General features: G+C 35.3%; 2 protein-coding genes across 2 annotated transcripts in view; one reads left to right on the plus strand and one right to left on the minus strand.

The window, feature by feature from the left end:
- Window positions 1-5,370, plus strand: part of LOC129426540 (uncharacterized) — a 20,273-nt gene extending 14,903 nt beyond the window's left edge. Inside the window, exons 14-17 of the mRNA XM_055182934.2 lie at window positions 1,265-1,421; window positions 2,835-2,988; window positions 3,192-3,303; window positions 3,390-5,370. Of these exons, the coding sequence (XP_055038909.2) occupies window positions 1,265-1,421; window positions 2,835-2,988; window positions 3,192-3,303; window positions 3,390-3,598 (632 nt within the window). The 3' untranslated portion in view covers window positions 3,599-5,370. The remainder of the gene's footprint in view (window positions 1-1,264; window positions 1,422-2,834; window positions 2,989-3,191; window positions 3,304-3,389) is intronic.
- LOC141363320 (V-type proton ATPase 116 kDa subunit a 1-like) lies at window positions 5,153-27,065 on the minus strand. Its single transcript, XM_073865956.1, has 19 exons — window positions 27,059-27,065; window positions 26,522-26,619; window positions 25,956-26,084; window positions 25,699-25,820; window positions 21,378-21,504; window positions 20,792-20,874; window positions 20,277-20,370; window positions 19,118-19,330; window positions 16,232-16,382; window positions 16,021-16,154; window positions 15,770-15,930; window positions 13,734-13,827; window positions 12,865-12,983; window positions 10,178-10,385; window positions 9,991-10,098; window positions 8,282-8,359; window positions 7,986-8,103; window positions 7,678-7,852; window positions 5,153-5,767 (listed from the first exon to the last, which is right to left on the minus strand). The coding sequence occupies exons 1-19, from the start codon at window positions 27,063-27,065 to the stop codon at window positions 5,677-5,679; spliced, it is 2,310 nt and encodes a 769-aa protein (XP_073722057.1). The 3' UTR covers window positions 5,153-5,676.
- Window positions 27,066-27,574: the final 509 nt, after the last annotated feature.

Genomic DNA, 27,574 nt, shown 5'->3' on the forward strand with positions numbered 1-27,574 from the left:
GACAGAATCGCCTCGAGTTCGGTCATTTTCGGATGCGGAGCCGAGTGCACGGTTACAAAAATTGCTGTGTCCACCTCCAGGCGAAATAGGGTCTCGCGCACCCAACACACACGAACGCCCACTCTGCGTTGACATCATTTTTGCCGCGCACATCAACGCCACCACCTCTCGTGAAACGTGATGGTGTTGTTACTGGAAGCTAGTTATTACAGTTTATAAAGTTTGAACTATGGATATTTTTCTTATAAAATCACATTTATTATCCCCGCAACTTTAAAGGACAAGTTCGGTATTTTACACTTAAAGCCCTGTTTTCAGATTGTTTATGATGAAATAGAACGGTTTTGACTGAAATTTCGACATATGCGGCTGCCCAGAGAATTTTTGGGTGTTTGTGTTTCAGCTCCTACCTTTACAATGGGTTTAATGGTGCACTGGAACAATCCTTCCTAAAATGCATTAAACTTTCGTTTACAAAGACGTGAAACTCACCGAGTGGTCAGGGGTGTTCACTGGTATGCTCACACAAAAATCGCTGCAAAATACGCATTCCAACAGGTTTTATCGTAGTTTTTGCCAACTCCATTGACTTGTATTAGTTGTGCTGTGAGTTACGGTATTACTCCGCGCCGGGAACTTTGTTTCTTGCAATTGGCAATGGCGGATTAGCGCCACCAACTGGGCTGGAGTGTCTATTATTCAAGCTCTAAGCGGAAGAATGTACGGGTGTGGGGCGTTTGGAAAAATAGGTCCACAAGTTAACAACGAATGCTAAAACAGCTGTTGGAAAGCATCTTTTAACGCGATTTTTGTGTGAGCATATCATTGAACACCCCTGACCACTTGATAAGTTTCACGTCTTTGTAAACGAAAGTTTAATGCATTTTAGAAAGGATTGTTCCAGTGCACCATTAAACCCATTGTAAAGGTAGGAGCTGAAACACAAACACCCAAAAATTCTCGGGGCAGCCGCAAATGTCGAAATTTCAGTCAAAACCGTTCTATTTCATCATAAACAATCTGAAAACAGGGCTTTAAGTGTAAAATACCGAACTTGTCCTTTAAAGACCTTTATTAACCCCTTGGAGCCGTATGGATTACCTCTGTAAAGGATGGGGGCACTTTTTGCTATTAAAACATAAAAACGTATGTATCTCGGATTGCTTGAGGGTGAGAAAATCATGGGGTGATTTTGATATTTGGCTGGAGTATCACTTTTCAGAAGCATTGACAGTATTGTTTGATTTCTCTCATCTGTTTTCAGGACTGAGTCTTACCCAGTTGACCCTCCCTGGAAGACACTCGGTGACAGACAGTGGGCTTTTATTTCTCTCCAAACAAACTTTACTCTTAGAGCTCGACCTGACAGACTACACTCAGCTCACAGACCACGGCATTATGAAGCTCGCCAACATGACCAGGTCTGAAGTCCATAAGTCGTCCTATCTTTCTGACTTTCTTAGTATTGTTTAATTCACTTTGAAACAGACATGATTAATGTTCACATAACAGTAAGTGGTGAGATAAGTTTAACTGGGTTAAAGGGGACATTTCACAAGACTTTTTTTTAAGATGTCAAATAAATCTTTGGTGTCCCCAGAGTACATATGTAAAGGTTTGGCTCAAAATACCCCATAGATAATTTATGATAACATTTTAAAAATTGACAAAAATGTGCCATTTTTAAATACAAATGAGCTGATCTCTGCACTAAATGGCAGTGCTGTGGTTGGATAGTACAGATTAAGGGGCAGTATTATCCCCTTCTGACATCACATGGTAAGCCAAATTTCAATTACTTATTTTTTCACGTGCTTGCAGAGAATGCTTTACCAAAACTAAGTTACTGGGTTGTTCTTATTCACATTTTTAGGTTGATAGAAGCACTGGGGGACCCAATTATAGCACTTAAACATGGAAAAAGTCAGATTTTTATGATATGTCCCCTTTAGATTTGTTATTTGTAATGAAAATACACTTTGATGTAAAATCAAAGTCTGACAAACCGTAAATCAAACTTTTTTTTACTTTATAATGTGAAGACACTCTGGTGTGCAGCAAGATCTTATTCAAACAGTACAGTGAACTAGAGGTCTAATATGTACCCGACCCGAAATGACCCAAATCACTTTTTAGCCGAATCCAACGTGCATAAATACTTTCTTTTTTTAAAGAAAGACCCGACCCGAGACAAACTCTAGGAAATTAGACCCAAATCTGACCCAACCGGCAATTTTTATGAACCCGACTAGACCCGAATGTAAATGGCACTGGCGTGTCTGCAGTCCCACACGCACATTTTTTTTATCTGATGACGACACCAAGGTAACCCCTAAAATGTGCATTCAGAATTGATTGGCAGGTCTGTCTCAACGACAGCCAGTCACACGATGTTGCAAGCTCTGTTGACGAACAGAGGAAGGGTTGGAAAAGGACTTTATGTACAGGCGTGAGAGAGTTTGGGTCTGCTCGGGTCCGTTCAGCAAAAGCACATTCATTTAAAATTAGCTGAACTGCTAATATACCGACCCGTGTCCGAGGCACACATGAAACTTTTAGATCTGAACCCTCGCGGGTCAAATCTCGAATTTAAGTAGACCGTCAAAACCTCTACCACATGCATGTGTCTTGTAGATATTTTAAAGTACTTTAAAAGGATATGTTTATAAATATTATGCATAACAAATATTTATTTAGTTTTCTCTTATTTACTGTAATGACATTTGTGAGTCAGCCAATCGGACACACTGATTTCTCAATATCGGCATCGCCATTAAAGAAAGAAAACATGTCGGTGGACCACTAATGCAAACCCCGCCCCTTTTACCTGATAGGTTGAAGAAGCTGTCTCTTAGCAACACTCAGGTGAGTGATGCTGGGCTGCAGGGATTGGTCAATCTAAAGGAACTGCAGGAACTGTGTCTCGATCGTACTGCCGTCACCAGCAGAGGTGTTGCGAACCTCGTCACACATTTACCACATCTACAGGTACAGTTTACCTTGAAGAAACAACTTACTGAATATTTATGTGAAAAAAGTAATTTTTTATGATTTACTAAAGTCATCATACATACAAACTTTGATCTCATTTTAGATGATAAGACTTCAGTCTGGATTTTACATACAGGGTCACATATGATTAAATAAATATTGCATTAAATATTATGCTGTGATTTGTGTTTGCATTGTAGGTGATGGGTTTGGCTAGCACACAGGTTGGTGATACGGTGATCAGACGAGGTTTAGTACACTGTCCACAACTACTTAAACTCAACCTCAGCAAAACCAGAATTACAGACCAAGGTAACGTTGTCAAGTGATCGACATAAGCATTCATCATTTTCTAGTAGGAATATTTATTTTTAATGCAATGCGTCTTTATGTCTCAGGTCTCAAGTTCCTGTGTCGTATGCACTTAAGTCAAGTGAATTTGGATGGTACCGGTGTGACTCTAGCTGGCATCGCCAATTTGATCTCCGCTTGTCCTCATCTGACCAGTGTCCGAGCGAGCCATACCCGAGCCATACCACCAGATCAGCAGTCTGATGATGACGATATCGATAATGATAACGGCGTCACTAATGCATCGCGATCATAGTCTTTTCACTTTAACATCCTCTCCAGATGAGAAACATCTTTCAATTGTTTTGTTTTTATGAAGTAGCACTAAAATCTCGCTTGAGTTCGACAATCAACTTGAAATGCTTTGTTGAATGTTATTACTAAAAACCAAGTTTGGCAATTTTAAGGTTGCTACAGTATGCACAGTTGTATATTTTTCTTCTGTAACATTTAGCATTTTTTTCAAGGTCGTTCAAGAAATGTTGACCACTACAGTGAAAATAAACAGACATTGAGAAAGCGAAGCTTCATAGCAGTTTAGTTTTTGCATGACAATAGCCAGTATCTTTTGCATGAGCAGTTTCATTTTACAAGGATGTCATTTTGAAATGTATGAGAGTAATAATAGTTGAATAAACGACACTTAGATTTGATGTAAATATATTTTGGATACATGCATCTGTTAGATTGATTGATTTTAAAACTGGAAAGTCATTTTGGACTTGTTTGCGATGTTGCAAACTTGTGCGTTTAGATCAGGGATTACAAACCAAAGTGTGTGTTGTGCGCTTGGCACGTTACCGAATCTAGCAGAAGATTAAATGTGTTTGCGTGCTCCATTAGAAACGATATCTCCTACATCTCTGTTCATGTTTGATGTATGTTTAGTATTGTAGTTTACATTGTTGTCAATAGTTATCATTAACCAAGTCTACGTTTCCATCCGATTACAAATATCGGTCCTACTAATAACATTTTGTATTTAAAGTATTCGACTTTAATGTTTGTTAAGCAGCTAAAAATTCTGTCATTATTTACTTAGCCATAAGTTTGTTTATTCTGTTATACACAAAATAAGATATTGTTAAAAAGGTCAATGGTTCTGTTAACTGTCTGTGTGCTTGGCATTTATTTATCAAAATATCTTCTTTTGTGTCCATTAGAATAAAGAAACTCATACAGGTTTAACATGAGGATGGGTAAATGACAAAATTTTCATTTTTTGGGTGCACAGCCCCAAATCTTGTGTTAAAATGGTGCATGGGAAACTAAACAAAGCAACATATCACACCATTGGCATTTGACTGTTTTTGTAACTCAAGCAAGCATCAAAAGCTTGTGTTATACATTAAAGTTGTACCTTTAAACATCTGAATGCAATAACGTTAAAAAAAATAACTACTCAACCATATCTGCATAATAAAAAATTTTGTCAATAACAAAATGTTCAAGATACGCACTACAAAAGGATATCCAAGTTTATCCTTTAAATTTTCAAGGCTTGCAGTCTTAAAATAAAAACTTTGCTTCACGTGCATGAACTTAAACTAAACAAAAAAAATCTTTTTTTAGTTTCTTTTCATTTCACGAGCTCAAATTCAGTTTATTTTTCTGTTCTCTTTTAATTGACAGCATATATCGGCATGTCCATTGGTTGACTTTAATCAGCTGATAGTGTGAAAAATGCTTTTATTGTGCGATATTGGTTGATATATGGTGAATCTCTATTTATTTTCCATATGTGCACTCCTGCATAGTTATTTGGCTAACATTAACCCATTAAATGCATTAAATTAGTGTTTAAAAAATGTTTGTTCTGTACACCTTGTAGGAACTTCAAAATCTTATGCCTGCAAGTATACAACAAATCTGCAATTTATTTTGTCACAGAATGACAACCTTGTGTGTTTATGTGTCATGTAGTTTGATGCATGTTGTACGATTCATTCAGTCTGTTCATGTACAGTTTATTGTCTAGAAGGTGAGACTATTTTTTTTTATACATTAATAAAATTACATTTGACAATGTTTCTTTTGCATTTTCATTGCTTTCTAAGAAGACATTGCACTGTGATTGATAGATGTTATGTTAATAGATTACTGTACATGAATGCACTGTGTTCAATGACATGATGAGGCCTTTGATTATATAATCCTCACTAAACGCTACTCCTTTATAACACTTATGTTGCTTGTTTTATGTTTGTAGCATGAAAACCGTGCATTTGCAATGTGTAATATAAAGCGTTATTAGACCATATGTGATCCTTTCTGTAAAAATATATAGAATATATATATAGAGAAACGCACACACAACAATATATAATATAAGCACTATTCCTGATGTGTTTTTAACAGGCGGTCGAAGGACAAGGGTGTGAACTTGTAGCCGGATCCCTCGTAAAACTTGTTCTGAAATTCAACCCTAAAAACAAACATATATAAAATGCGTCATATAACGTTTTTTGTCTAGACAAATAATTGTATTGTTGATAGTTGTAGCAGTTAGCCTACACTGTAAAAAATACTTTGCTGCCTTAAAATTTTTTGTTAAATCAACTCAGATTTACAAGTCATGTCAACAGAGATGAGTTGTCACAAAAGTCAACTTAATTTAATAAGTTATAACAACTCACCTGTAGTTATAACAACTCATCTCTAGTCAAGATAAATAATAGTAAGTTGAAATGACTTGTAAATCCGAGTTGATTCAACCAAAAAAGTATTTTTTACAGTGTATACGTTACAAATCTTTTGAACCTGTCATACTATCCATGCTAAACCTTTATATTATACACATGAATAACACCCTTCTTTTTCTTAAAAAGAATGTAAAAACATATGTTGGTTATATATAAATATATTATAATTTAATTTGACTTTATTAATTTAAGAATAAAGAATTTTGTATTGATTTTTCTTTTAATGTGTGCAGCTCTATTTAACATACATTAGAATCAATGACAACCAAAAAACTTTAAAAAAATCTTTTTGAAATGAAAATGTAATACATATTTTTGAGTATTGATTGAGATGTGTTTAAAAAGTTTTGTTGAAACATTTCAGTACATTTTAATGATTTTTTCACAATATTTTTAATATCCTCATTCAAGGTCAGGTGGTACAACCAATCATTGTCTCCCTGTGTCATGCCGTTTGTTTGTTTATTTGATAGTGGCATTCAAAATAATTCTGAAAATGGTTTGAAAGTGTAAAACAACTTTACCATGAAACATTTGAGAACTATATGTGTAAGAACAATCTTTTTTAAGTATAATAACTATTATAGACAACCTTAGCTTGTATTTATTAAAATTAAAATCATTAGCTTATTAAAATGATTTAGCTTAATGTTTTTTTTATTTCTTAAGGGCATTTATAGCAGTTGCATCCTTTGACTTTCTGGTTGCACCACCTGACATCTGCAACAAATTTACATTTAACAGACTCCTGCTGGTAAGCTTTGCCTGTGATATCAAATTCATACATTAAAAATACAATTAAAATGTGTTTGATGAAACAGCATTCTTTATAGTTTCATATTGGTTGTACCAGCTGACACCGAAAGTGTACCAGCCTACCCATTACATTAAAGTGGCTTTTTTCAGTATTTGAGAAAAATCTACAAACTTTTCATTTAGCCATAAAGACCACCACTGGATGATGTGATATCATGTTTACCGTTTATACTTGTTACCTTTTTCATAAAAGGCCCATGATTGCAGTGTTACTATATTGACATTTAAAATCATTCAAATTGTTGGACAAAGGTTTTTCAATTACCTAACATCACAACAACTACTGATATTTGAGAAATGTATTATTTGCAAAATTTTCGAACACAAAATATTGCCAAACTATCTTATTTTGAACTCTTATCTTATAAATTTAAACACAATTTTTAACAGTTAATTTGTATGTACAGTTGCCCCACCTGCCAAATTTTAGATACACTGAAAAAATTATTCATTCAATTTACTAAATTTTTTAAGGTAAGTGGTCGCAATCAATTTATTTAAGCTACATTTAAACTAAAGTTTTTTGTTTTGTTTTTCTAATTTTTTTGTTTAAATGTAGCTTAAATAAATTGATTGCGACCACTTACCTTAAAAAAATTTTAGTAAATTGAATGAATAATTTTTTTCAGTGTACCAAAACAATTTTTTTTTTTATTATTATTGACCAAATAGGTTATATAAAATAAAGTGACACACGTCATAAACGTGTCAAGTTATTTTTATAATACATAATGCCCCCGGACACAGTAATATGCATGTCATGCCATTGACCCATAAACTGACAGTTTGGTTATGGACCATGTGGTGTTTTTCTCACCAGTGTAGCCGTAAAGCGTGCAGAAAAGCAGAAAGACCCTCCATAACCAGCAGAACGGCCACTGTCAGAATCCCGAAAGCCGCAAAGACCAGTGCCAGGGTGAGAGGAGAACCCATACCAGAGGAGAACCTCAGTCCCACCTGTAGAACCATCCGCCAAAGAACCTCTGACAGCTCTGTGGATGAGAGGGGGACAAATTTGAATGAATATATAATGTCAACATGCATAAAACATGATCTTGTTTTTCTGGCTATCTTAAGAAAAAAAGATCAATAATTGAACCCAGAGTGTTTTGCATTTGGACAAACCTGCATGAGCCAGACTGAGGGCCCAGAGGCGCAGGTAAGAAGCCGTGTTGGAAATGCAGCCCAGACAGAACTCGATGGTGTGAATGGCCTGATACACAAAGACGTCACACATACCCACCTGTACGAGATTAAACCAATAATAATGTCAAAACTTTGATATCTTTAATATTGACTAATTACCACATCAAAAAAACGTTATACGACTTCAGCCTGGATTTTATAAGCAGGGTCACTAAGACAAAGTAACAATGTTCAGTCAATTACTGTACAAATAACCTGAAATAAAGACAGCGTACCGTCTCATCTCTCTGATGTTGGGAAAAGGAAGATCGTGTATCTACCCCGTGTTGATCATTCACAGAATTTCCAAACACCTACATGTAGATTTTGTAAATCAATAAATGTACACAAATGCATTTTATATATAAAATATTTTTCTATACATTTTAGCCCATAACTTTTGCCAAAAATATAAATGAGTGAATAAAAAGTAAGCAAAAGTACAAGATGGATGGATTAATAGATACTTACTTAGATACAGATAAACAGATAGAGGGAGCAATGGATGGACGAAGTGACGGATGGAGCGACAGATGAATGGATGGAGCGGCTGACGGAAAGAGCGACGGACAGATGGAGCGAAGGAAGGATGGAGCGACAGATGGATAAAGTGACGGACGGATGAATCGACGAATGGTTAGAGCAATGGACAAATGGAGCGACAGATGAATGGATGGATGTAGCGATGGATGAATGGATGGAGCGATGGATGGACCGACAGATGGATGGAGCGACGGATGGATAAAGTGACAGGCGGAGTGACGGATGAATGGAGTGACGGATGAATGGAGGGACGGATGGACAGATGTAGCAAAGGATGGATGTAGGGACGGATGAATGGATGTCGTGATGGATGAATGCATGGAGCGACGGATGGATGGAGCGACGGATGAATGGAGTGACAGATGGATGGAGCGACGGATGGATGGAGCGACAGATGTATAGAGCAAAGGATGGATGGAGCAACAGATAAATGGATGGAGCGACAGATGGATGGAGCAAAGGACGAATGGAGTGACGGATGACTGAATGGAGTGACGGATAGATGGAGCGACAGATGGATGGAGTAACAGACGGATGGAGTGACGGATGGATGGATAGAGCAAAGGATGGAGCAACAGATGAATGGATGGAGGGACAGATGGAGGGAGCAACGGACGGATGGAGCGATGGATGGATGAATGAAGTGACGGATGGATAGAGCGACGAGTGGATGGAGCGACGGATGGATGAAGTGACGGACGTATGGAGTGACGGACAGACGGATAGAGCAAAGGCTGGATGTAGCGACAGATGAATGGATGGAGCGACAGATGGAGGGAGTGACGGACGGATGGAGCAACGGATGAATGAATGGAGCGACAGATGGATGAATGGAGTGACGGATGGATGGAGCGATGGACGGACAGATGGAGCGAAGGATGGATGGAGCAATGAATGGATGGAGCAACGGATGGAGCGACAGATGAATGGATGGTTGAGCAATGTATGGGATGACAGATGGATGGAGCGACAGATGGATTGGGTGACGATTGGACGATTTTTCTGCTATTGGACACCTTCTGGGTCTTTTTCTCATGACAAACATCTGAGAGGCAGGCAAAAGTTTCCATTTGCTCTCAATTTAAAGGCGGAGTGCACAATGTTTGAAAGCCAATGTTGATATTTGAAATCACCTAAACAAACACGCCCCTACCCCAATAGAATTTTGATAGACCTGCAACCCACGCAAGGATGACGGTAAGTAGACACGCCCCTTACTGCTGATTGGCTACAAGTGTGTTTTGGTAATCGGCCCGACTCCCTTTTCCAAAGCGTTTTTCAAACATTGTGCACTCCGCCTTTAAACTTATTGATGTCTCAGAGAATACTAAAGAGATCTCATTTGTGATTTTTCTTTCTGATGGGATGTTAAAGCAGTCCTGAGTGTAATGTTAAGACACACCTGCTGTTTAGTTTTCATTTGGGTCCTGTAGATGAGAAGAGGCTTTACCAACAGCAGTACAGGTACCATCAGAACCGCTGTCACAACCAGGAAGATCTGTACGGCTTTCTAGAAAAGATTCCAGTATTAATCATCATCTGCTGACTGCTGACTGCAGCTGTCGGTAAAGTAAAGCCTGATCCCAAACCTGTTCTTTATAAAGGTAATACTGATGAGACTGATAATCAAACAGCATCATGTTAATGAAGAGCAGGAGAATGCTGGGAGCCACGTCAGATCGGACAGTAATGCACCATTTGTAAAAAATGAGGAACACCAGGTATCCAAAGAGAGAAAGCATGAATATCAGGCGTGGAAGAAACTCAATCAAGATATCCTGGAAGTTTCGAAAATATCTGTTTAAGATGAAACAGAATGATGATGAATCAGTGTTCCCCTATACAATAATGTTTGTTTCTATAATGTGAAAATTTTCAAACCAACGTTGATTAATAAATGGGTCAGTGACGTGACGTTAATTACTTTGTGTCCATAATACATTAAATATAAAAGGGTTAAAATTTCAAAATAAATTTGCAGATTACATGCATACATTCTCTTTTTTGAGGACAAAGTAAAAAAATTCTGGATTTATTTCATTTTGAAAGAATATTTGGAGGATAATTGCAAAAATGTCAATGTGGTGTAACCAGTGTCAATTGGTGTAACTAGTATTTTTTTTTTTTATTAAAATATAAAGATATTCATAAAAAATGTGAAATTATATATATTCATCTAGTTTGGTGTAATATGATTTTTTACATACATTTTTAAATCATTTGTCAAAGATTATTTAGAAAACACAGCTGTTTTCAGCATATGTCAGGACAAATATTACAAAACGCATTAAAAATTTACATTTAGAAATAACTAATAAAATGTTAAATTAAAAAAATGAATAAAAATAAATATATATTTTTTTATAATTACACTGAAATGCCATCACGGTGTATAAAATATTTAATATTTTTCATTCTTTGGCACAATTGGCGGTTACACCATTTGACATTTTCAGGTCCATTCAGTCTTAACTTTCATAAAAATGGTGCAAATGTGATTTTTATTGCATAAAACTAACGTAAATGCAATGTGCATTAAAATAAATCTGATTCTCATCCTGCCAAACTGTTTTTGTCAATGATCCAAATGCATTTATATACAAGTATTTCTTACACTAGCTGCGTTTCCATTACCCTTCAAATTGCGCAAATTGACATTGCGAATTGAAAATACGGTCAATGCAAACACGTCAATATCGCAAAAACTCGCAATTCCAGGTCACCTGGTGTAAGTAAGTAACATAATCATTATTTGAAGATGACGCAGTATGTACCAGAGATGGGGACTCGAGTTTGAGAGTTTTTGAGGACAAAGTAAAAAAAAATCTGGATTTAATTCATTTTGAAAGAATATTTGGAGGATAATTGCAAAAATGTCAATGTGGTGTAACCGGTCTGTGTCGATTGGTGTAACTAGTATTTTTTTATTTATTAAAATATAAAGATATTCATAAAAAATGTGGAATAATATATATTCATCTAGTTTGGTGTAATATGATTTTTTACATAAATTTTTAAATCATTTGTCAAATATTATTTAGAAAAAACAGCTGTTTTCAGCATATGTCAGGACAAATATTACAAAACACATTAAAAATTTACATTTAGAAATAACTAATAAAATGTTAAATTAAAAAAATGAATAATTTTTTTTTTTAAATTATGATTACACTGACATGCCATCACGGTGTATAAAATAAATATTTAATATTTCTCATTCTTTGGCACAATTGGCGGTTACACCATTTGACATTTTCAGGTCCATTCAGTCTTAGCTTTCATAAAAATGGTGCAAATGTAATTTTTATTGCATAAAACTAACATAATTGCAATGTGCATTAAAATAAATCTAATTCTCATCTTGCCAAACCGTTTTTGTCAATGACCCAAATGCATTTATATACAAGTATTTCTTACACTAGCTGCGTTTCCATTACCCTTCAAATTGCGCAAATTGACATTGCGAATTGAAAATACGGTCAATGCAAACACGTCAATATCGCAAAAACTCGCATTTCCAGGTCACCTGGTGTAAGTAAGTAACATAATCATTATTTGAAGATGACGCAGTATGTACTAAAACCTCACAGAAACACCTAAATACATGTCTGCCCCCAAGTATAAGATGCTTTCCTTGCCAATAATGTTTGGACAACACATCTCTTTTGAACTATATGTTGCCCCTCCTAGGTATAAGGGGGTTTCTTTGGCATTAAAGTTTGGATACTCTTACGTTTTCTTCAATTAAAAATAATGCCTAGTGCGGTGGATGTGATATTAGTAAACCTACCAACATCAGTCGACATGAAGTTTAGAAAGACTTATCACGAGAGGAAAAGCCATTTTTCAGTCGCATATCATCAGTTAATGGAAACACTGCCTTTTTGAAAAAGTTTTGCGCAAATCTGTAATGGAAACGCAGTTATTATCAGAAAAAATTGACAAAAAATGGTCCCAAGCTGTCTCTGGGGCAGTACACTTTTGGGTCCTAATTTGTACCATATACAGACATGTATAAATTTGGTACATTTGATGTACTATTATGCAAACTTTAGATACAAAGGCCGTCCCAGTGACAGCTAGGCATCATTTTATGACCACTTTTATTCAGGGTAGGTCAATTTTTAAATTATATGGTACATTTCAGAATAACACTGCATTTACTGTTTGCTATACAGAGTAAAGTGTATAGAGTTTACTCACTATGGACTAATATTTTGCAATAATATATGGCAGATCTGATTTGGCTGAATGTATGAAATAAGCAAATACCCACACATAGTTTACCAAGCTCAGGATCACACCGAAAAGCATATGACTGACTCCCAATATCACAGACATCTTCATTTTGAAGGAGTTCAAAAAGGTCAGCTTATTTGATGCAATGTTCCAAACCTAAAAATCAACAGGAACATTTGAAATCAAATGGTGTTGGTATGGTGCGAGTTAAAGGATTTAAACTATGCATTTAACTGATGCACAACCTGTAAGTTACAAGCAGAAATCCTGAGAAACCAGATGTTCACATATAATTCTGAGAAGTACTAAACCTGCTCTTCATTACCCATAATGCAACAGCGGCAACGATGAATGTTACCCATACTCTATATTCTTTGCTGTGTTATACTGTACGTAGGTAATGACTTATACATGTTGGAATGTGTGGATGATAAAGGCGTGGCAGAGGTGATGGAGGTCCTTTGCAACAGAATTTTCTGTGCAAGGTTTGTGACTCATGTGAACGGACATTATTAGTGTTGTTTCCATGACAATAAAGTCATTGACAACACCCATACTTTACCTTTGCACTTAGTAATGTAATTTGTCATGTAAAGCAATATTCTTTTTGGCAGGCAATTTTTTATTTTTTTAAATGCAGCATTTCCCTAAAACAAAATATTTGCGTAAATATACTGGACAGCTAACCAAACAGACAAAACTAATAAAATTTTTTATTTAAAGTTTAATAAAAGAGCTAAATTAGGTGTTTCATGTAAGAAGAAAACTAAAATATCCTCGGAGGGGTGCCATGTAGGACAATACAAGAAGATTTTTATATTTCAGTATGAATATCTAAAGAAATAGTCACAAGAGAATATGTGATAATTGTACATATAGTAGAAACAAAATGTTGTGTGCACCAACCGGGTCAATCCCAAACACATATGGGTCACCAGAATAAACCCCGGGCACAACTGGATCCAGTTGAAGATGGTCACAAGCATGCAGTGTCTCATTGCTGACGTATATAACAAAAAAAAAACATGTTTGTTAAAATGGAAGATGGTCTAAATTACAAACACATATTTTGCAAAAAATATTGAAATTGAAAATCTATGTTGAATAAGAAATATTTCTGACTATTCACTGTTAGAAATAAAAGGTACAAAAGCTGTCATTGGGACAATAACCTTTAAAATGGTCCTAATATGTACCATTAAGGTACCAATATGTACCTTTGGAGCACATTTAGGTACAAAGGTGTACTTTTTAAAATGGTACCGTCCCACACAAACTGATTTTTTTTATTTCTCTGGCCAAAAATATGTTTTAATATATTTTTGAATTTGACAATATGAAGGTATGTGATATACAGGTTAAAATATAAATAAGGTTAAAACTGAATATATTTATTTTAAATTTTACAACCCACATGGTAAGAGATGTATATGTGTGTATATACATGTTTCGCACGCACGCACACACACATATATATATATATATATGCATATATACAATCAAATTTTATAAATTATATTAGTAAAGTTGAAAAAGTTGAAAATATATTTAACACTAACATTTTACACGTAACAAACAAAGTAAAAAAAAATACAAATATATAAATGAAATATATGGGTGATTCTCACGAAACCATTGAAACACCACGGCACTAATGATTTTAGCTTTAAAATGTGTAATATAGTAACATTAAAAAGCATCAGAATTAACGCAATACTGTGTTCTACCTTGCACAATGTGTGATTTCAACATAAGAATTTATAATTGGAAATTTTATCTCATTTTCTGCTGAAATTCTCATTACCGCAATGTGTCCGGCTGTGTTTGAACATGCGTTATGTTGTAATTTAATCAAATGAACACAAAAATATTAAGAAAAAAAATTAATGGATGTTTTGCTAGACTACTTTAGATGACAGAAAAAATATTTACTGAATATTCATGTATAATATTTATGAAGAAAAATTATGTGTCCATGCCTGATGCTCTCATCCTCCGCAACACTTTTTGAGAACAGTTTAAGCACACATACAGAATTTTAATAAAGTTTGATTTTGAGTGACCAAGCACTTGGACCAGTTACTTCAAGATGGCTACCAGGTAAGATCATTTTTTACAGTTAATTTGTAATATTGTCTTGTCAGAATGCTTACACGACATTTTGATTATCATTACCGCAACAGATGCTTATTAAATGTTAGTTTAATTAATAGAAGCATAATACTTTGATTTTAAATGCATGTGCAGAATCTCCAAATTATGTCCTTTAAGGTTTGTCATGTCATTTTGAAAATATGTCAGTGTTGATGTTTTCTGACTGTTGCGGTAATGAGATTTTTTAGGACTAATTTTTTTAATTATGTTACAAAAAGTGTTAAATGATAAGTAAAAGTTTTTAAATTAATGTTCCCATTTACTCCAGACTTTGTTTTTCAATGTCTGGTGGGAAAAAAAGTAAATTTAAGCAATTTTTACATTTTCATGCTTGACATTTTTAAAACCAAGTTTTCGTGAGAATCACCCATAAATCCTTGCTTTAAAATATATTTATTTTTAAAATGTATTTCAAAATCTACAAAAAAATGGCCAAAAATATATTGGTGAAAAATATTCCATAATATATTTAATTTTGTATATTTTAAAATTTAAAAAATTTAAGTGACAGCTTTTGTACTTTCTATATCTGAACTGCTTTGGTAAAATTATGGTAAAAATAATTTCCTTTATACATCAAATTCTATACATTGTGTTCCTGTATAGCTTAGTGGTAAAGCATTGCGTTTCCAGCACAAAAAGTGATGGGTTCGAACCCAAGGAACACAAATACTGATAAAAATGTATAGCTTGTAATGACCTGTAAATCGCTTTGGATAAAAGTGTCTGCCAAATGCATAAATGTAAATAATCTAAATGCAGACTTTGAAAGCGTTTAGTGTACATACTGCCATGGTCCGTGAGGCTGAAACATGGGCCGAACACACCAGGAAGAACCAAAAATGTTGAAGGACTTTGAGAAGCAGTCGTTGTAAATCAGGCCAGTGTAAATGGAGAACATTCCCATGAGCAAAATAATGTACCGTCCTCCAACCAGGACATCTGTAAGCTGGGAAAAAACAAGGATTATAAGCTTCAGTTCAAATAGCAGTCAACCCAAATCAGGATTAATCAAGGCGATAAAAATTTAATTCCATACCTCATTTTTACACTTCCGAAAACATTCGGCCTGTGAAATGATCCACACCGCTAACAGTGTCATCACTAGACCATGACCACAATCTCCAAACATCACAGCAAACAGGAAGGGAAAGGTTACAGTTGTGTATGGGGCTGAAAGAATAAAATGACCAGAGTAAGACGAATTGAATCCTGGTTTACACTTATTTACGATTATTCAAGCCGATCACCTGGATTGATCTCCTGATAGGTACCGACCCCATAGGCATCAATAATTGTTTGAAACCCCTCCGTAAAGCTGTTTGTTCTGTTGAAGGTTGGTGGAATTTGTTGAGTTTGTATGCGGTTCAGAACTGGAGTCACACCAGAACCGCTCTGCTCCTAAAAACACAATCAAAGATATCAATTATACATAATCCCTCAAATTTACATAAACCCCAACTCACTTGGTTTCCAAATTAATTGAAACATAAGCTTACTACCCACAATGGCTTGCAGGATATATATTTAAGACACATGTGATGAGAGACAATGAGAGATCTAAATGCAGTAAAACGTTTATTAAATCCAATAAACACTGAGAACAGAAACCAGGACACATATAAATCTAAGAACCATAAAGAAAACATAGCAACAATACCAGACAAGGTGGAAGAGAAACACTGGGGTACAAACAGACTACAGAAAACGACTACAAAACAAAACAGGAAATCAAAAAGCAAACTAAAAGTGCACAGAACAAGAACACAAAATGGCGTACACATGCAACAGTCAGAATAAAAGGTTCAATAAAGAAACTTTAAAGTTCTGTAAAGTTCGGTACATGGTAATGACATATTGTGAACCTCAAACGTGACTGTTTCCTACTTCTTATGTAAACCTTGTGCATGCAAACCGCTGGAAAAAAGGCCAATCTTCATATAACATCAACTGTGACGTTACAGATGAGATGGACGCCCTAACTTATATTAACTATAAAATTAAGTACAATGTTATTACAATGCTAAAAACAAAGGTGTGACTGCTGAGTTATCGTTAAATGCTAGTTAATGCTATATGCTAACGTTTAGACTGAAATTACCTTACAGTTACGTCCATGCTGAATAAACACAAGCTTACCACCCTAAAAAACGTCCATTAACAATCGCAAAACAATTTGTTATTCTTCAAAATCTGTATCTTTGTCTGATACAGGCTCAAACATAAGGGGCCCTATTTTAACGATCTAAGCGCATTGTCTAAAGCGCACAGCGCAACGTCTAAATGGGCGTGTCCGAATCCACTTTTGCTAATTTAACGACGGGAAAAATGGTTTGTGCGCCGAGCGCATGGTCGAAAGGGGTTGGTCCTATTGTAATGGGAGTATTTTGGGCGTAACGTGCAGTAAACCAATGAGAGTCTCAGCTCTCATCCCCTTTAAAAGCAAGTTGCGCTGGCGCTATGTCTAATCCCTATTTAGATGACGGACTTTGTAAACTGAAAAACTAAGCGGAGGAAGAAGATCCCCAGTTTAAGATTAATGTTAAATAATTGTGTTGTTTTTCACGTGTATTGAAATTGTTATTTTTTTTATTAAAACCTTTAAAACCCGTTTTCTTTTAGTCATGGAAGTAAAAAGCAGGCTTGTAATTGCTTTAAATGTATGGCTATCCAATATCATCAAAATTAATTTACAAGTATGTAAAATAAGGTTTGTACTCTAAAAATACTTTATTTGTAACAAACAGGAGAAAAATAATTTACAAACCGCTCTCTGCACGTTTCAGCACTTGGACAGCGGTTTTTTAGCAAAGAGTTTTTTTAAGCAATACTTAAAAATGTTTCTCATCTCACCATATCCGCAGGTACAGAGTCATTAAATACAATAAATCCGTGAGGTAGCATTAAAAAAAACATTTAAAAACAGATGCATTTGTTTAAAGCAAGCATTTATTTACTTACCAGGCTACATGTGAAGCAGCTCTTTGCACCTTCTAACGTCTCATAATTAGTCCTCATTTATGTCCAAGAGACTCAATAATAATCTTTTACAGTCAATCCTTTAATTTTTCATATTTAAAAGCATTTTTGTGCTGCTGCGCATTCATGTACTTTGTGATAAGCAAACCCGTGTTGTCCTCACGTTTATAGGCGCATTTTACTAATGCGCTCTTTAAATAACATAAAACATATTGCGCCAAAATAGCAACGCGCCAACAATGCGCCTGAACACACCTCGTTTTTAGACCAGACACCCATGGGCGCAAAAGGGGGCCAAAATGCATTTGCTATTTAAACATCGCGGCGCTAAACGTGAAAATTTGGGTGGAAGCTAGCGAAAGACACTTGCGTCGCGCATTGCGCTGCATTGCGCCGGGTGTAAGATACCTTCTATGTAGATATCAGAGAACAATTAAAATATTATTTCAATGCATTCTTTGGCACCTTTAACGCCTGGAGAACCTTTCTGTTGCACAAAACGTTAAGAAAAGGTAAAAAAATAATGGTTCTTTTAGAGAACCACTCTGCCCTACAAAGCGCAGAAACTACGCATTTGGTCAAAATTGAGTTAAAGCAACACCAAAGAGGTTTTTTTACCTTAAAATAACGTTTCCAAAAAAGTTTCAGACGTTCATCCACTCAAAACAGGGTGAATGGGACTTTCACATTCGCTTTGCAGCCCTCTATCGGCCAAAACCGCACTAAAGAAGTTTCCAACCGTCGGGTAGCGGTCCTGTAGTTCGAGTGAAAACTACAAAAACGTGCTTTACGGCAGACCTACAATCCAATCAGAGTCAGCTATGCTGCAGTATTTACGACAGTGGTAATGAACAATTACGCTTCTAACCTGTAGGGGGAGCAAAGAGCAATAAGTCTTTAGTGTTGCTTTAAGGGTTGGTTCAATTTTGTCCCATTTCAGAGAAACATGTGTGCCAAAATTGCAGTAACATGTTTGACTGGCTGGTGTAAAAAACTTTAAGGGCATTTTTCTCAGTTTCAGTGTTTGCGTAGTTACTGCACTTAGCCTTTGTAGGGCAGCACTGACTAAAAGGTTCTTTGGGGAACCAAAACTGGTGCTTTTGTAGCACTTTTATTTTTAAGAGTGCACATGTCCAGTTAGTATATGAGATACTTACAGATCCTTTAATCAGGGCGTTCTGAACTAATGTGAGATCTGACACAGGACACCAGATCTCAGCTACGATCAGCTTCTGTGTGATGTCTATGTTGCAGAGGTTCAATGTGTAGTAGATGGCCTTCATCTTCTTCACTTTACCGCTCCACTCGTGGATGTGATCCGCTGCTTTGATCAAGGCCCCGGCGCGATACTCCTCGGTTCTTCTCAGGATCTTTACAGCAAATGAGGTGCACAAAAGCTTTAATATGTACTTCTTTAAGTAACTTTATCAAGATAAATTGTGGATCTAGCTGGGCTCAGGCAGACCCTGGATGATAAGACTTTGCTGCTTCATTTTTAGGAGTGTATGTAGCAACAAAACTAGATCTGTCAAAAGACAAATCGTGATTAATTGCATACAAAATGAAAGCTTGTTTTTGCATAATATATATGTGTGTGCACTGTGTGAAACTATTTTGTACATATATAAATATATTCAATTCAATTCAATTTTATTTATATAGCGCTTTTCACAATTTGGTAATTGTATCAAAGCAGCTTTACATAATAGATGCAGTGAAAAGCACAGAAAATCGACAGATAGCACAACATAATACACGATAGCACAAGCAGCTAAATTTGCTGCGGCTTTAAATCAACATTATAAGCGAACATATTACTAATGTGACGTATAGAAGTTAAGCCCAAGAAGGCTGCCTCCCCGGGTTGAAAAACCCCCTAGGAGAAAAAAAACCCGGATTTTTAGCCGGGGAAGTAAAAAAAAAAGTCCTAGGAGGAAAAAACCCTTGGGAGATATATATATATATACATTGAAACGGATAAGGAGATTAAGCGGATAGTAAGCGGGTTCTGCCGGTGGTCATTGGTCAGGCATCGGCTGGACATCATATACACACATGCATGTATTTTAAAACATTTACATGTATATTTAGATGTTTAAATATTTTATATATATATATATATATATATATATATATATATATATATATAATTTTCTTAAATGTATACATGTATGTGTGTATGTATTATTACACACAATAAACACACAAATGTATTATGCAAACACAAACATTTATTTGTATTTGATTAATCGCACTTAATCTTTTGACAGCCCTTAACAAAACAAATATTATAATTTTTGTATTACTCTCTCTTACCATTCGAAGATCCTCCATTCTCAACACGATGTTGCTGCTCATCTCCTTGCGCTCATGCATTGTATTTGGGCACGAATACAGACTTGCATGAAAGCTTAAGGGATAGAAATATTTTTTTTAAGAATGTGAAACTAAACAAATACGTATTCTGGTTTTACTAATCTGTAACACTTTATAATAAGGTTGTATTTGTGAACATTAGTTAATGCATTCGCTAACATAAACTAACAATGAACAATACTTCTACAGCATTTTTTTATCTTAGTTCATGGTAATTTCAGCATTTACTAATACATCTTCAAAATCAAAATAGGATCTGTTAACATAATACATAACATGAAAAATTGTATTAAAATTAACTGAAATTAACAAAGATTAATACATGCTGATAAACTATATTGTTAGTTCATGTGTTAGCTAATGCATCTACTAATACAACCTTATTGTAAAGTGATATCAAATAATCTATTATGGTCACCTATAGTAGACTATGTGACTGTGAATACACCACTCACCCATCGCACACTTTTCGAATCTTTTCCCGCACATGATCTCCTTGGACAAATATAATGAACACATCTTTCTTTGCGGGTCCCCTCTGCTTCAAACCAAACACACATTTACTGATGTTTCAGGAAAACCAAACACACATCCAAAGTCTCTGCAGTAACGTGCACTATTTCCTATAAATCTATATGATCGGATTTAGGGCAAATGTGTATTTGGCCACACATTTGTATTGATGATATGTATTGATTGGTTTAAATATTCATGGGCAAATATTAATAGCCTTAGATAATGGATTCTGCATTATGGTGTCACCAGTTAAAAATGAACCAAATGTGTTGCATTGGTGTATTGTTACACTGTCTGAAAAAAAGGTCAAAAAATTATCACTTGCTGTCACTGGGGCAGTCCCCTTACAAAACGTACATCTTTGGACCTAAAGAGTTCATATTAGTACCTCAAATTGGTACCAAATGTATACATATCTGTACCTAGGACCCTTTTAAAGGGTTCTGCCCCTGCGACAGCTTGAAAATTTAAATTTGATAAAGAACGATACAAAATAAAATAAAGTTGACTCTACAGACTTCTCACCTTTGTCTGAAGCTCTTCAGTGGCCTGTATCTCTGCATGTCGAAGGACAAAATTTCCATGGAAAAGGCGCCAAAGAACCTTTTCAAAAGCAGGAAACCGTTCTTGTTTGATAACACCTGCTATAAATCTAACAGTGCATACAAATAAACATTATTGAAAGTGAAATTACCATTCTTCAGTGGGTCTGTACAATAGTTTAAATGTAGTAAAAATCTCTAATTACAAAGAACATGTTTACAGTTTAGTTGGTTACATCAGGGGGTCCCAAACTTATCATTCTGCGACCCACTTAGACAGTTAAAATCTATCTCAGGTCCCACCAAAAATATTTTTTAATAGAAATACGCTGAAAAAATCTGTGGTGGACGGTGACTATTTTTTGAGGGTGCACAATGCGAAGCTCGTCACAACATGTAGCCCATCATGTGTGTAGCTCGTCATTTCAAAATATCTGTTCAGCGCGTCATGTAAACTTATGTACATCACGCGTCATGTCAAAATTAATGATTGGACAATATATTGCAGACGCCGATATTTTTTTTATTATTATCAGCATCGGACAATGATTTTTTTCAATCGGCCAGTAAATTTCTCTATTACTTAAATTTGATGTTTGTAATAAAAAAGACACTCGGTGTCATTCAATGTAAAGCCAAAGTCTGACAGACAGTAAAATGACCAATCATTATTCACTCTTTAAAATGACGTTGTGTTGTGTCACACACAACACCACACTAGTTTAACACACTTATTCAAACAGTAACGTTAAATATCAGATCCACATTATTTATCTTGTAAATTTGTTTTAAGTACCTTAACCTCTTAAACCCTGAGGACCCAGTCCCGGGTACAAAATTTCGTATTTTGACTCAAATAAAATATTCTTTTAATCTTTAATGGTCCATCATGGACCCCAGTAACACATATGAGATACTGTTTGAAAGCTTAGACTCTCTACTTTCTCCAGATATGCATCACTTTGAGAAATCTTTTACTGTAAGAAAGTTATTTACACTTAATTTACACTATCACCCCCCCCCCATAATTTTTTATATGATTTAATATTCACATATTTCATATTTTTCAAGTATGACAAACATGGGCAAGTCTTATATCAACTGAAAGCTCTCATTCTCAGGAATAAGGCTACAGTGTTATTTTTGTTCTATTATCCACACATATCCAACAATAGTTGAATGAATAATAAGGTAAAAAATCGTCTTTTGTAAACATATGGGAAAATTGAGTGTGGACTGCCTCAGATAGCACATATAGCCACAAATGATACACCATCTTTTCTCTTAGGTCCTACTCTAAAAAATGAGTCCATTCACAGCATTTTCTTAGGTTGTGTGCATGAATAATCCCTTGTTATTTATTATATGTCCAAAACAAAAAATTAATATTTATATGAAAAATGTATTTTCGGACACTTCAGTAAAATGAAAATAACTTTTGAATGCGACATGCTAAAGAGATCATTCTTTTTTTGGGTGTTTACTGTCTGCTGCTGGTAACAACCAGAACTGTCTGCAGTCTGCTAGAGCACCCAGAACCAGAGTTATACACTATCAGAGGCAGTATTTACAACATAAAAAAAGAAAATTTGGTGTTTCCTCATATGAAAAACAACATAAATAACACTATTTGTCACAAACAGCAGCTTTTTATGTAACTTCAAAGGGTTTTCTTTAAAATGATATAAAGCAATTGCATTTATTCCACTGTATGTGGTTATGGTAGCACTTCAAATGTTTTTTGGCAGAAATTTAACTCCATAAGCGTATTATTCCTCCCATCAGTTGGAGTAAAATAACTTTTGCATAGATTATGATAGAGAAAAAAATCTTTTTTCCTCTGTAAGCTGGCAATTGCTGGAATCAAACAAAACTGTCTGCAGGGAGCTGAGGCACTCAGGGCCAGAGTTATACACTTTTAAATAAAAACTTTAGAAAAAAAACATCAAAAAGCGCCTATTTATTTTTGTGTTTATTAGAGGACTGACATCACATACAACCATGTTTAGCACTTTCAACAGTGTTTTATGTAATTTCAAAGGGTTTCCTGTAAAATTATACCAAACATTTGTATGTAAACCTCTGCATGTGGGTATGGGAAGCTTTTGAAATTGGGTAGGCCAAATCCAGGCGAAAATCCCCAAAATAGCTTCAGGGTGGAAGAAGTTAAAAAGGGTATATTTATAAATGTTATAACTGTTTTTTTAAGTTTTACCAATTTTCTGTTTGTCTCTTATTTACTGTAATAATATTTGTTTTATATCGGGCTCATATCGTCAATAAAGCTTTCTTATTATCGGCATCGACCTTAAAAAAATAAAACTAGAGTACTAGTCAAAATATGTGCCTGCTGCAGGCATTTCAAAGGAGTTTATGATAAAAGAGATGTGTAATGTTGTGAATAATTATAGTCAGAACCCAATACAGTTTGAAATAATTTAAATATCTTGCAAGAGGCACTTCCGTCTGCACAATTCAGATTATGCAGAGAAAAGGCAAACTTCAACTATGCGCTTACACTTTTATACTTAGCTGCTAGACATTTTCACATCCTGTTAATTCACAGTCTGTACACTCTGTACCAAAGATTAAGTCTAACCAGTAATATAGTAATTTTCCATCACTAGATGTCACGTAGCTAACTAAACAATGTGGCTCAGTTAACTTATGCAGCTTATAGCCTAAAACTCTTAATAAACAGCAATAAATGCTCAAATCATAAACAGTAGAAATAAGTAAAGATAAAATAAGTAAAGATAAAACCTTCCATGACAGTAATCAGAGTTTAGTGTTAAGTTAGTGTCTTGTGAGTATTTTGTGAACTTGAGGGTCTCTTTTATCATAAACCATTTCGACGTGTGTGCAACCGGCACATATCTTGAAATGATGCATGATGCACATGGTTGCACCAAATACATCTTTTGACATGACAAACAACACACATGACGCACCAAACACATCTTTTGACATGACGAGCAACACACATGACACACCAAACACATATTTTGACATACCGAGCAACACACATTTTGACATGACAAACAACACACATGACGCACCAAACACATCTTTTGACATGACGAGCAACACACATGACGCACCAAACACATATTTTGACATGACGAGCAACACACATGACACACCAAAACATATTTTGACATGACAAGCAACACACGACGACACACCAAACACATATTTTGACATGACGAGCAACACACGACGACACACCAAACACATATTTTGACTTGGTGTGTCACGAGCAACACACATGACGCACCAAACACATCTTTTGACATGACGAGCAACACACATGACGCACCAAACACATATTTTGACATGACGAGGAACACACATGACACACCAAACACATATTTTGACATGATGAGCAACACACGACACACCAAACAGATATTTTGACATGACGAGCAACACACATGACACACCAAACACATATTTTGACATGACGAGCAACACACATGACGCACCAAACACATATTTTGACATGAGGAGTAACACACATGACGAACCGAACACATACTTTGACATGACGAGCAACACACATGACGCACCAAACACATATTTTGACATGACGACCAACACACGACATGCCCAACACATATTTTGACATGACGAGCAACACACATGACGCAATAAACACATATTTTGACATGACGACCAACACACAACACGCCCAACACATATTTTGACATGATGAGCAACACACATGACACACCAAACAGATATTTTGACATGACGAGCAACACACATGACACACCAAACACATATTTTGACATGACGAGCAACACACATGACGCACCAAACACATATTTTGACATGAGGAGTAACACACATGACGAACCGAACACATACTTTGACATGACGAGCAACACACATGACGCACCAAACACATATTTTGACATGACGACCAACACACGACATGCCAAACACATATTTTGACATGACGAGCAACACACATGACGCAATAAACACATATTTTGACATGACGAGCAACACGCGACATATATATATATATATATATACAAAATAATTACACACAGTACACACACATATATTATACAAACACAAACTTTTAGTATGCGATTAATTGTGATTAATCTTTTGACAATCCTAATAAATAATTTACAGACATTTCTAAAATTCTGTTTTCACTTTGTCATTATGGGTTACTAAGATTGTAGTATCGAGCTACAACATAACAAAATGAAAAAATGAAGGGGGTCTGAATACTGCACTGTATTCCCCCTCCCCTCTCTCTCTTTTTCTCTCTCTTATATCAAATGTACCCTAGATGCAGAAGTCCACCGGTGCTAACGTTGCTGTTTCTGCGACTATTGATGCGTGATGTGACGGTCATGCACATTGAGTCTTCTGAAGGAGGTTCAGAACAGGACAACAGAGATTCAGCCTAAAACACAATGAAATCCAATGAAACCAAGTCCACTTATAGTCTGACATAACCCAAGATATTGAAATAAGTTTTTGACAGTAAAAATCCAATTAAGGAAATATGGATATTTTCAACTATTTTTAAAATGTTCACCTCTTCAAAGAAGTCCTCAGTCATCCTTAACAAAGAATCCATGTCCATGAGTTCGACGAGGTTTTGGCGGAGGGCATCATGGTTACGGTTGATTTCTCTCAGTTCCTGCTCCAACTTCTCAAACGTGAACTGAATTACATTAATCACGCAGTTTAGCAGTACTAGTACAGTTTTCCATATAAAATCATCCTAAAAAATGTATATATAAATATAACCTTGATGTCTTTAATATTGACTGAGGAAGGTCATGTCAAAGATTGAAAGCCAATATCTGGTACTTTGCGCAAAATAATAAAACACACCATCCACAAAATCACAAATATGTGACAGCAGTGTGAAATACAACAGGGGATAGAGAATAATTTGCATGCATACATTGTACATATATAATAATATAAAATATTTCCCTGCTTTCTGCAAAGGAATGAATGGGTAATGATAATCAGGATTGGAAGGCACCTCCTTGCCAACTCTATGCTGCTGCAATCAACCAATCAGAATCAAGCATTCTAGAGAGAACTGTAATAAAATCAAAATAACAAAATCAGTGTCTGAATTATTTTCACCTCTAACTCCAGCACATCTCTGGGACAGGGGACAATCTCCTTCTCCTTCTGAGCCGCAATAACAATGTTAGATTTTACCATTTCCTTCTCGAGATATCCTGAATGATATAAGATTTCAAGAGAACGTAACGTGACTGTCTTTACAGTGAGGTAATCATATCAAATGTAATCTCAGGTCTGCCGTTGCACTGTCTTAATTGAATTCAGGGAACATGACGCTTGTGTAATCTTTACTAATTTTATTCTGTAAGACTATTTCTTTTAACTTGTTATCCAGTGTGATGAATGATAAGATACATAAAAAAGACAATGTTTATAAAATGTCCCAAAATGAACATGAGCAGATTTGTATATTTTGAGGACATGTGGCACATAAATAAATTAAACTTGAAAATGTTTATATTGGACCCAACAATGCAAGTTTCAAGTTTTTATATATTTATAAAGCACATTTAAAAACACAAAACAATGTTGAAGAAAAAGAATTAAGAAAAAATAGGGATAAATAAAAAAATTAAACTAATGCATAAAAATTACCCAGCATAGGTTAAGTTCAACCCAATTAGTTAGGTTTGCCCCATTTTGACCCAATGCTGGGAGTTAAAAAATAACCCAGCATTTTTAGAGTGTACTTTTACTAAACTGTCTCAAAATTTCATATGATTTTAACATGATAAATTAGTAAGTGAGCTATTGAAAATAAAAACAAAGTATTTGGACACTATCTGGTTGTCAAAAATGCTGGGTTGTTTTTAACACATGTGGGGTACATTTTCACACTAAAAAATGCTGGGTTGTTTTTAACACATGCGGGGTAAATATTCATACGAAAAAATGCTGGGTTGTTTTTAACCCATGCGGGGTAAATTTTCACACAACAAATGCTGGGTTGTTTTTAACCCATGCAGGGTAAATATTCACACAAAAAATGCTGGGTTGTTTTTTACGCATGCGGGGTACATTTTCACAATAAAAAATGCTGGGTTGTTTTTAAACCATGCAGGGTAAATATTCACACTAAAAATGCTGGGTTGTTTTTAAACCATGCAGGGT

This window comes from Misgurnus anguillicaudatus, unplaced genomic scaffold, assembly GCF_027580225.2.
Source record: "Misgurnus anguillicaudatus unplaced genomic scaffold, ASM2758022v2 HiC_scaffold_34, whole genome shotgun sequence".
Classification (NCBI taxonomy): Eukaryota; Metazoa; Chordata; class Actinopteri; order Cypriniformes; family Cobitidae; genus Misgurnus; species Misgurnus anguillicaudatus.

Excerpts from the sequence above, each read along its gene's own strand:
- LOC141363320 (XM_073865956.1), bottom strand. Across the intron at positions 16,383-19,117 it reads ACGCCCTGATTAAAGGATCT|GAGCAGAGCGGTTCTGGTGT; the intron begins GTAAGTATCTCA and ends TTGTGTTTTTAG. Across the intron at positions 13,828-15,769 it reads CAGCCTCACGGACCATGGCA|CAATGAGACACTGCATGCTT; the intron begins GTATGTACACTA and ends TATATACGTCAG.